Source organism: Lygodium microphyllum, chromosome 5, assembly GCF_053477565.2.
Source record: "Lygodium microphyllum isolate KBCC chromosome 5, Lygodium_microphyllum_v1.1.10, whole genome shotgun sequence".
Classification (NCBI taxonomy): Eukaryota; Viridiplantae; Streptophyta; class Polypodiopsida; order Schizaeales; family Lygodiaceae; genus Lygodium; species Lygodium microphyllum.
Genome location: NC_141139.1, coordinates 68,934,746 through 68,946,367, shown reverse-complemented (window position 1 = coordinate 68,946,367; position 11,622 = coordinate 68,934,746). Strand labels below are relative to the sequence as shown.

The 11,622-nt window shown below is 38.8% G+C and overlaps 1 protein-coding gene across 1 annotated transcript; it reads right to left on the bottom strand.

Moving 5' to 3' along the window:
- Window positions 1–9,974: 9,974 nt before the first annotated feature.
- Window positions 9,975–11,140, bottom strand: LOC148035942 (pathogenesis-related protein 5-like). Its single transcript, XM_087679050.1, has one exon. It carries the CDS (start codon window positions 10,948–10,950, stop codon window positions 10,354–10,356), a length of 597 nt encoding a protein of 198 aa, XP_087535176.1. The 5' UTR covers window positions 10,951–11,140; the 3' UTR covers window positions 9,975–10,353.
- Window positions 11,141–11,622: the final 482 nt, after the last annotated feature.

The window sequence follows — 11,622 nt, the reverse complement described above, 5'->3', positions numbered from 1 at the left end:
GCAAAGAAAATAAAATACAACTGTTAGAAACATGATTTTCAGTACAAGTGATATTGCAAAAAACTAAGCAAGAAGAACAAAATAAAAACTTGCAAAGTCCTCTAGATAAGTCTTGTAGCTACCACTCCCAAGATGATGGATCACTCCTGCCTCCAATCGTGCCCTCGCTACCTCATGTTGCTGTCTCCAATGTCCTCTAGAACTTGTAGCCTCCTTCTTGAGTCAATGCTAGTCATCTGCGTCTAGCCACTCGGGCTTTTAAGGCCCCACTCTTAAGTGTCTTGCATGCATCCGATCGTTTGTTTGAGATGTATGCACATATATACTCCATCATCCAGCTTGTGGAGAATCTATCTACTGCGCTGGGCACAAGAAACTCCTCATGCAAGGATGTTACTATGTAGTCCTTACTCCCCTTTGGTATATTCTTTAAATGATCCAAGATATATTGAAAATCTTGTCTGCACAACTCTCTTATACGAGTCATCACCCTCCTCGCCTCATCATTCATGATGACGCATCCTGTCCTATCGTCTACAAGGTATCCATATCCCTCTAGGATATGTCTAAGATGTGACCTCTCCCACCTGCGACGGCCCTCTTGGGCATATCTACGAGACCCCTGTACATATGTTGTACCCATGGGGGTGGTATCTCTCGAAGTAGTATCCATAGGGGTGCCATCTACGAATGGCTAAGAAAAAGCAGGAGTGACTAGAGTAGATGTCCCCACATGTGTGACAAATCCCATAGGTGACACAAATCTAGTAGAACGAGGAGACGGAGACATTGCATTGTTATCTCCACAACAACCACTTGAGCCACCCTCTCTCGAGCCTGCACGAGAGCGAGGAGTAACACCTGTATCTCGAGTCAATGTTGGGCTCACCGCATCCACATCTCCTTTGCATCCACCAAAACCACTCTATCCCATTGTCTCAAGTTTGGAGCATCAACCTCGTTTGTTGGAAATCAAAGCATCAGAGCCTACCGAAGTAGAGCTAACTGAACAGCTGGATGGTGTCTGAGATAGCTCCTGGTCCACTATATCTCTAAAACTATATCTCTGAATCGAGCCATCTTATTTGGAGAAATACATGTAAAGATCTCCTGTAGCTTCTTATCGCTCATCCCTCGACTCATCATAGTGTCCAAATATCCACAAAGATCACTTGCAGAGACAAAAATTGATGTTAGTATAATCAATATAAAGATTCAAGAAAAGCATGGTAATATAACTCTTAAAAAAATGATATTGCTTAAAATGCAAATTCTAGAGTACCCTTATAAGAGATTCATTTAGTGAATTGAGTAAGTGGGTGCTCCAAGTATGATATAGCCTATAGTCCCATGTCAATCTCTTGACACAACTCCGCATACACTAGAGGGTTGATAGAAAGGTCACCATAAAAGGATGAATCCAACTCGTTCTCAAAGAATTCTTGGCCTCCTGTCTTTCCATCATTGTTAGTCAATCAAGCATTGGACCGACATCGAAGATTTCTTGCAAGATTGAAGCATTCTTTTCTCTTGAATCGGGGAAAAACAGGGCAGCCACTTGAATTTTCAAAAAATTTGGACTTTCAAGGATGGTATCATGGGGATTTTGGTTCTTGATGCATCTTAAAACTTTTATGCACGGGATTATGTCAAGAATTCATGGTCTTACTTCAATATTGCAAGAATAGGGCTTGTTCTTGGCATTGCAAGTGTATGGGCATCATATGCAAGCTTATGTGCTTCAATGGAAGAGTTCTCTATCAAGGATTGAAGTCTTCTACCCTTTTGGATGCTTATCATTGATTCCCTTTCAAATTTCCAGCCACATTTGGGCTACAAGGATCACTTCTATCAAAGCTTTTGGATATTGGAGCTTTCTTGAAGGAAAAATTGGAGTCTATGAGCTACATATTCATCATGGGGATTGCAATTTTAGGATATTCTTGGCTACATCAAGCGGGAGATCAAGAATTTCAAGTATCAATGGATAATTGGAGCTTCCATAATCATCTACTCCAACAATGAAAGAGGTATCTCTAAATTTCACTCTTAATCCATTTAATAACCAATTGCTTAAGCCATCCAATTGTTGAAAAGGGAGAATTAAGACTAATCCCAGTTAAGAAATACCATTTGATTGCATTTAGACCCAACCTAGGGTTGAATGATGTTATGCTAAATTCTTTTCTTCATTCTCAATAAAAATTCAAAAGCCAAATGTTAATAATCTCCTCCATTTGTTGGAAGAATAATCTCTAATGGAGCTCCAAATCTACAACAAATGGATTCAAAAACAAGTTTTTCCACTTCCTTGGCAATGATCCTATTTGTGACCAAAGATTTTTACCATTGGGTCATATAGCCCACTCCCACTATGTTGTACTCCTTCAAGAATTAATACATGGAAAAGAATGAATTGCATCAATATCCTACCTTTCAAAGCACCCATATGATTTGATAGGTGTTTGAGGTTCAGAAGTGAGTTTCATGGTAGAGAGTAGGGAGTGGTTGAGTGATAACGTGCATTAAATTCTAATATATCATGATGGATTTCATATAAAGTTAGTGGTTTTTTAAAACTTAAGGGAACTAGTAGCACGAGGAAGCTTGGTGCTGGCCCTAAGCAAAGAAGCACTATTGTAGTGAAAGAAAATCATGAAAATAATTATCTTCGCACTTTCATGTTGTTGATTTTAAAAGAATAGATCTGTTTGTGTGATCATATATGCACTTGCATTGATACACCACATGGTATCATATCGTGGATACATAGCACCTGTTTATATGAGTGATTACTTGATGCTAAGAGTGTGAGATATCCCAATCCATAAGGCTAGATATTCCTTTCCTTGGGAGTTACTTGATGAGTTTTATGTAACATCTCCTAGATCATTTAATTGAAAGATTAGACTTTGTTTCGAATGCGTTTTATATTCACAACCCATCTTGGGACCAATCTACGAGGTGTAGGAGAGTGTGGTGATCAACGAAGAGGTGCTTCCTATGTGTGCTATGTGGTGTGTATAACACCAAGATATTTAGGGAATCCCTATGAGGATCGGGAAGATAATTATTTGTTGGACTACAAAATCAGACAAACATAAAGCTTTTAGATGCTCCTAGCAGTAAGGCCGTGTGGGGTGGTTTTAGATGAGTAGTAGAGGCCTAGCTAGTGTCTTAGAGCCAGTGTCTAGCCCATTTTAGGTTTGGAGAGGTGGTGCATTTTTCGAGAGCCACTAATAAGTGGGGGTTTTCGAATCTCGATCAATAGGGACTAGTTTGTTAATGTATTACAAAAGCTAGTGAGATAGATTCAAAAGATCATCATGCTAAAATTTAGAAATAAGAAAGATCTCAAAGGGCTAGACAATAGGCCAAAATCATTTGAAGATATTCTCTACAAAGGTATGGTTCAATATCTCTACAATGGGGCGGGATCTTAGTAACCCTAGCTTGACGCATAATTTGTTAAGAGAACAGAGTTCTAGTACTTCTTCCATTCTAGTTAGTTCGTCTACTTCAAGTGGAGTAATAGTTTCTATAGTATAAACTCCTTTAGTGAATCCAGATGTAACCATGGTGCGACCCATTGCAATTGTAGTAGGAATGCCGAACTTGCCAGTCTTAGGGTTTCCTCTACCCATTTTTAATGGTGTAACAGAGGAAGATGCAGAACTTTATATCAATTAATTCCAAAAGTTAATGTTTCATTGTCGAATTCAAGATGAAGAATGCTTGATGATGTTCTTTAAGATGTCTTTGAAAGGACGAGCAATAGTATGGTATCATAGCCTAAAGGCTGAAACCATAACTACAATTCACTTTTTCTTTGCGGTCTTCGAAGAGAATTATTCCCTGAAAGGGGAGGTTAGTATTGGCTACATGTTATCAATGTAACATGTCAAGAACCTCACATAAATATTCGTTGATATGCCAAGAAACTGAAGGAAGTATTTCGTAGGTTGTAAACCTATATTCCCATTCCAACTCCTGCTGCTCAGTTGTAATACTTTTTGAATGGGCTAGACTTTAACATTCAAGTGTAGTTGAGTAGTGTTGTTCTTATTGACATTGATACGACTATTACAAAAGTAAAGGATATAGAATCACAATTGCAAGTAGCTTATACCTCTTGGGCAAACGGGAATTCAAGTCTAGGTGTTGGAAATACTTTGGCATTGACAAATAACAGTCAAGGGATAACCATGATTCCTCCTAATGGTAGAGGAAGCATGATCCAAAATGTGCCTATGTTGCCACCTCCTCCCAGTGTGACCATGTATATGGCTAGTCACATGCCTCCACTAAATGTTCCAAGCCAAACAATAAATCCTACCAATGTTACAAGAAATCAAAAGCCAATTCCTAATCAATTGCTTAGACCAATGGAACTACAAGTATGCGATCATGGTTATGAGTCAAGTTCCTCGAATGTCCTTGGTGAAGCTAAGGATATGCTGAAGCACTATACTGACATGATTATCGAATAATATAGACAAATAGTCCTTGATGCCAATTTTTTTAAAAAGCAGTAGAATCTGATAGGGAGTATGCCTTGAAAAGGATACCCCCTCAAAAAATAGTTGTAAGTGGTGTGATGGTCAAAATTTTCCTAAGAATTATCCAAATCTTAAATGTGACATATATGGGAAGTCAGGCCACTTAGCTAGTACCTATTGTGGGAGCAAGATTAGTTCTCTCCAAAAAGAAAGTAAATAGCTAGTTTTGATCAATCATCGAGCACATGGAAATAATCTCTAGCAAGATGAGGGACTGAAACAAATACTACAGAGAGGGAAAGCTATGGTAGAGGAGCTGCCTAGTGGCAATGGAGTTAGCCCTATAGAAGTTGTTTGCATCAATGGCACTGAAGCTTCTAACCTATGGGTCATTATGAGAGGTCAAAAGGTTTGAATCGACAAAGACAATATAACGCATGTCAAGGGGGAAAATGCTAAGCAAGACAATAAGGGGACACAAGTCCTTAATCCCAATATGATAGTGGGCATGCCAAAGCTGTAGATGGTAAAGCTGACCCCAACAAGGATAAGGAGTTGCCAAAGAATAAGGCAAAAGGTAGGAAATAGGCACCAAAGTCAATTCAAAGACCAAAGGAGAGAATGGTCTGGTGAGAAAAAAAGGCTCTTGCTAGCTATTATGAATTTGATCTAGTGAGTTCTTGTTGCAAAGTTAAGCCGAATGTAAACCTCATGTATTTAACTAAGTTGTCTGCAGGAGTGCGTACAAAATTTAAGAAGATTCTTCACACATGGTATATCCTTGAACCTTGGGAATAGCGTGAGTAGGAGACAATTGGTTTGAACATGCTAAAAAACATTTTTCAAGGGTAGCACCATAGGTTGATGGAATATTAGTGGATTATACTATTGTGGACATAGAATCCTCCATCAACATTATGAGTTTGGAATTGATGGAGAGGCTTGGATTAGAAATCAAGAAAGATGCCCCCACAATTCTTCGAATGGCTGATGATAGTTTAAGACAACCTGAAGGTTGCATCACTAAAGTTCATGTGATCGTTGCGAGTGTGGAATGCATTTTGGACTTTAGAGTCATTAGGTTTGTAGGGTGACCTAGCTATCAAGTATTGCTAGGTAGGCCATGGATGTTACAAGCAGACTGTGAGGTTGATATACCCACTGGTCAGTTCATCTTTGACAAAGGTGCCAAATGTTTAGTAGCATATGCCTATTCTAAATCTCTTCAAAGTGAGAGAGTTCCTTTATCCTCATCAAAGTTAGACACATTAGATGCTCCATTTTCTAGAGAGTCATCATTAGGTGATAAATCCAATAAGGGGTCCACCAAGGAGGATATTTATCAAATAAATTTGAATGGGCCAATAGAAGCTCAAGAGAGGATTAGAGATGCGGATGTAATTGAGTTAAACCTTGCCACGTTGAATGATTCATGACCAATAAAAGTAGGGGTCCATGCTTAGGTTAGATGAGAGAAAGGACTATGTGTCCTTGATACAAAGATTCTATGATATCTTTGTGTGGAGTTATGATGAGCTGAGAGATATTCCTCCCAACGTGGTTGTTCATACAATTCCTCTAAAGGAAGGTGGTTGTCCTATGCGTCAAAAAGTAAGGCATATGCCTTTTGAATTAAGGGATGGGCTATTTGAGAAATTGATAAACTACGAAAAGATGGCCTAATATTTTATGTTCAACACACAAAATGGTATTCACCACTTGTTTTGATAAAAAAGAAGAACAATCAGATTCAAATTTGCGTAAATTTTAGAGAGCTCAATAAATAGACAGTTAAGGATTACTATCCATTACCATTTATTGATCAGATTTTGGATCAACTAGTAGGTAGGGAGAGTAATTAATTTATGGATCGCTTTGTTGGATACACCCAAATGGCTATTCTGTAAGAAAGACAAGTTGAAAACAACATTTATCACTATCTTGAGTACTTTTACATATCATGTGGTGGCCTTCGGTCTATGCAATGCGCCTAGTTCTTGGGAATGAACAACGATTGAGAAGACTTTTGGTGATACCTCCCTAGAGGAGTTAAAAATATTTATTGATGATTTTGGGGTAGCCACCACAAGGAAAAGACAATTTGTCATTCTAAGGAAATGCTTTAAGCATTATAGACAATTCTGCATTGCTCTTAACCCATAAAAGTGCGCCTTTGGGGTATCCTATGGGTTGTTACTAGGCCAAGTGGTTAGTTTTGTTAGTATTGCAACTAACCTTGAAAAGATAAAGGTTATGGTTGCTATGAGCCCACCATGTACTCTAAAAGAGGTGCACAAATTTCTATTATCACTAGGATATTACTGAAGATTTATCAATGCAGTGCCAGATAGAGTGTTGCCATTGACGAACCTCATATCCTTTAACTATCTGTTTGAGTGGAATTTTCATGAATAAAACATAACCCTTTTCTATTCAATCTGTAAATAACTCCTTTATATTACACCCTTCTATATGTAAAAAATATATAAAAATTGTATTTTAAAAATACATTATTTGAATCCACGTGATGCACACATATATTCATGAGTAACTTACCAGGGTGGAATGAAGCCTATCAAGTATCCTTTGAGGATGTGAAGCATGAATTAGTGAAAGTACTAATCCTAAAAGCGCCTAGAAGAGGTGAAGTTTTCTATATATTTTCAATAGCAACAACGCATAGTATAAGCTATTGTTTAACCCAATTTGGAAAGAGAATTGGTATCATTAAATTGCCTTTGCTAGCAAAAAGTTGGGAATATCTGAAGTCAACTATACGTACATGGAGAAATTGTGCCTTGTAATGGTTTTCACCAAGAAGAAATTTTCAGCATTATATTCTCTATGAGAAGGTAGTATTTTTCACGAAGGCGAAAGTGCTTACACCATTGCTAAAAAAATTGTAGCCCCTTGACCATTTAGTAAAGTGGTTAATTACTTTGCAAGAGTTCGATTCTAAGATTAGGAGTAAACCACTGAAGATGCAAGGTATTGTGGAATTTCTTGTGGATTTTGGGGAGCCAAAGGAAATTCTGGCTGAAGGAAGTTACATTAAAGGTTCATTCAAGATTGATACAACTTCCATCCCTTCTTGGTATGCAACTATAATGTATTATTTATATACATGAGGATCTAGGGATGCTTTATCAAAGTCTAAAATGAGAAAGATCAAGTAACAAGCATTACTCTTTTCGATTATAGTTGGTGTCTTATATTGGAGAGTTGTAGATGATATTTATCACCATTATGTAGTACTTGTGAGGTACCATTCATTCTTGAAGAGTGCTATGATTCAGTACGTGGGGGACATTTTGCTAGTCGGCTTATCGCCCAAAAAGCTCTTTGTGCTAGCTATTGGTAGCAATAGATTTTTGGGTTTAAAATGCAAAATATAGTAGGGTTTAAATATGTATCTCAAGTTCTGATAACATAAAAATGAGGAGAACAAGGATCTTTTAACCAAAAGTAAATTTAACTAGTGTTAGAATATGCATAAAACGTGTTTTTAATGGGAAAAAATTTAAGTTGCATCAATATGCATATCCAAATTTGCATTGGCATTTTCATGAAGAAATATTGAGACATACATCAAGTGCATATGAGCACACCCATAGGTGCTTGTATTGCATTCTTATTTTTCTTAGAACTGCAATAGAAATCAACATTACTATTTTCCTTATGCCTTGTATTGATTATGTAGGTCTCTAATGAAATTTAGTAGCTTTGAAATTTTATTTACCATCTAATAAACATCTCCACACTTATCAAAATTGGCACAATATGTAAAGAGGTATACATACCATACGGTGTACTAGTAATCTTATGAAATTTAGTAGCTTTGAAATTTTATTTACCATCTAATAAACATCTCACACTTATCAAAATTAGCACAATATGTAAAGAGGTATACATGCCATAAGGTGTACTAGTAATCTAAAGAGAATATGTGAGTTTAAATACTAGCAACTAAGGGGTCTAAGTTGCCTATTTGCACTCATTATTTTTCTTTGAGTTGTTCTAAACTGTTGGGACTAGATTCTGGGTTGATTTTTGTAAATATCATTTCGATGTAATCTCATCTTTCAACGTTAAAATCATTTTTTTGCACAGTAATTTTGTATACAATATTTAGACATGCATGCTCTAAAGTTGCTTTACATTGACTAGCCTCATTATTTTCTAGACATCAAACTATTATAGAGACCTTTTGTCTTACTTCTCATAATCTACATAAACAAGGCATTAGTGTTCACAACACCTTGACCTACCATGTGTCGTTGTAAAATGTCTATGTTAGATTAGCTCTATGACTACATGATGTATTGCATACATAGTGTTTTTTGTAAATAAAGGCTAAATTTTTCTTTGGAATACATATACATCTCAAGAATCCCTACACATAGATGAATAATGATCTTTGACAAATCTCCCTATTACAACCATACTAGAATTGTGAATATTGTTGATGCACTTCATAATACTCCTGAACTTCTTGTTGAGGACCACATTTTTATGTTGAATTGACTTGTTATGCTATACTTTTTGTAAGTAAGTGATTGCGCATGTGCATATATACAAATTTGTTGAAAAAACTATGAAGGTATAGGTTGCCTCAAGGAGTGCATTGAGTACCACAATCATCCATAGCTTCATAATAATATGAAAAGTTAGGACTATAAATACTACAAGACTTGCAAAATCCATGATTTAACTACTAGATATCTCAAATATCTAATAGTGTGTGAAGTTGTCTCACTTGCTCTTGCATAAATCATATCCTAAATAAAAATGTCTCTCACAGAAACCTAAGTTTGAATTCAATGTGCATAGGACTCAAAAGCACATACACAAATAGACAATAACATTTGAATCTAGTGTTGGTATTATGAATCTGTATAATCAGGGAAGAAAAAAAATTTGAGATCCAACCACAACCCTATCATGCATATTTCATCATATTCAAGTTCATCCATAGAGAGAGAGTGCATGACTTGTGCAACTTGGATGCATGGTTGTCTTGGAGTTGTTATGATATGCAAGAACTCCTTTCATTAAACATAAGCATATCCATCTATTCTACATTCATCATTTCGTAAACATATGATTTATATATCAAAGAATTTGAAGATCAGATTATATTGATAGAGTAAGTAGGACTATATGACATGTCTTTAGCTCTAAATACCCATTAGGGTTTTTACAGTGATCTTAAATCATCAAACAGTTTTATTAGAGGAATTATTTTTTACATAATGTTAATATTGTGGGAGAGAAAATTTAGGCACCAAATCAAACAAGTCTGTAGCACAAATATGATATATTAAGTTATAGTTCCATGCCCATGCCTCTCTTAATAAAGGCCTTATTCTTCTAGCAACGCACAAACCTTTATCTATGAAGCGTGCAATGATATTGTGAAAAGAAGCCCCCTACCAAGGAGCTCTATGGAACCCTGCTTTTCAAAAATAACTCCCATTGTACAAACGTGACAAGCTGCCGACATTCTTGCTAGCTTGCAATCTAGTGTGTAGTGTATTATTCAGTTGATCATTGCCATGATGACAGATAGAATTATCTAGCCTTTTGTGTGTTTAGACTCTTGATTGCGACTACGTACTCAATTATCACCTATTAAAGCACTCTCCGAAGTAATAAGGGATACTCGAATCACTATGGGGAACTTAGTATTTCGACCATGGAAATTTCATCCAAGTCAAGCCATGTCAGATGAATGCATATTAACCGGACGACGGACGTTTTATTACAACGCACCGCTGGTCTGGTACACAGTCGCTTATAATAACTAGCTGGCGCTAGTGCGGGAGGCCGTATATTAATGGAGATAGGTAGGTATTCAGGGGCAGAAGGTGATGGCGAAGGTGCCCCCTGTGGGCGTGCCGTGGGTGGCGTGGTCGTCCTTAGACCAGCTGTAGGCGTCGGGGCAGGAGGCGCGCACGTTCTGGGCGTAACCGGTGTTGGGGTCGTCGCGGTTGGGGTTGACGCAAGCATTGCCGTTGATGTTTCCCGAGGGACAGATGGAGCGCGCCGCGCTGCAGGAAACGCCGGCGCCGTCGCCTGTGATGCTCATGCCCACACCCAGCTGAAAGCCGTCCACGGCGCTCACGTCGTAGAAGTCCGTGCCCGCCGGGTTGTTGATGGTGAACTCGGCCAGGAGGCTCGGCGTGCCTGTCCCCAAGTTGCCCGACCAGCCATTAGGGGGCGTCAGAGACCTTGTCTCGCCGGACGCCAGGGAGAAGCCTGTGGTCCCTATGGACGGACCGCCGGCGTTCTCCCGCACTTGCACGCCCAGGGTGCTCCCGCAATGGTTTACCACATTGAAGGAAGTGGCCGATACAATATTTATTAACTCACTTGTCATACTCATCAGTATCATTGTCACGACGGCCAGTGATGCTACCAGCGATGACCTGCAGCAGCTTGCACCAGCCATATCGTCGCTTGCGGACAATTTGTAGTGTCGTTTATCGAAGAAAGTATTGGACGCGCAGCCTGATGTTTCTGATGCGGCCTCTATTAAGAGTACTGCTCTGAGTGACGTTTCTGGTACGGGCTCTATCAAGAGGAGTACGTCTGCTCTGAGTGAAATGTAAGGTCTGTTGCGTTGTGTTATGATCTGCGCCTATGCTCCTCGTCTTGATTCATATTTCGCTTACCGATCCGACTCTTATATATAATTAGCAGCGCAAAGTACTGATAGAACTAGATGACTAGTTGTCCTGGGACGTCCTCAAATGTCAGCGGACGACGTCATCGACCCGTGGATGAATTAGCTGTCTAGAGTGTGCGGCCGACGCGGTCGCACGCTGCTACGTCTGTTGTCCATCCAAGGAAACGGCAAGCATGGAAAAACTTGCTTTTGAACGGCGCTGCTACGTCTCTTGTTCAAACGTGAAACGCTCTCGACCGGGGCATGCGGAATTAGAGTTTGGGAAGGCCGGATGAGTCCTCCTTCGAAGCAGTCACCAACGCGTGAGTCCTTTGTCAAAGTCTACAGCGCTTATTACCACAAGGGAGCAAGTCGTCACGGCTTCAAAAGCCCTTCAGCGGCCAGCAGCCCTCGATCCTTTCAAATTTGAGGGCTGAAGGTCTCGACAACTTCCTT

Bases quoted from the DNA above. Each gene is read 5' to 3' on its own strand.
- LOC148035942 (XM_087679050.1), bottom strand. From the start codon at position 10,950: ATGGCTGGTGCAAGCTGCTGCAGGTCATCGCTGGTAGCATCACTGGCC.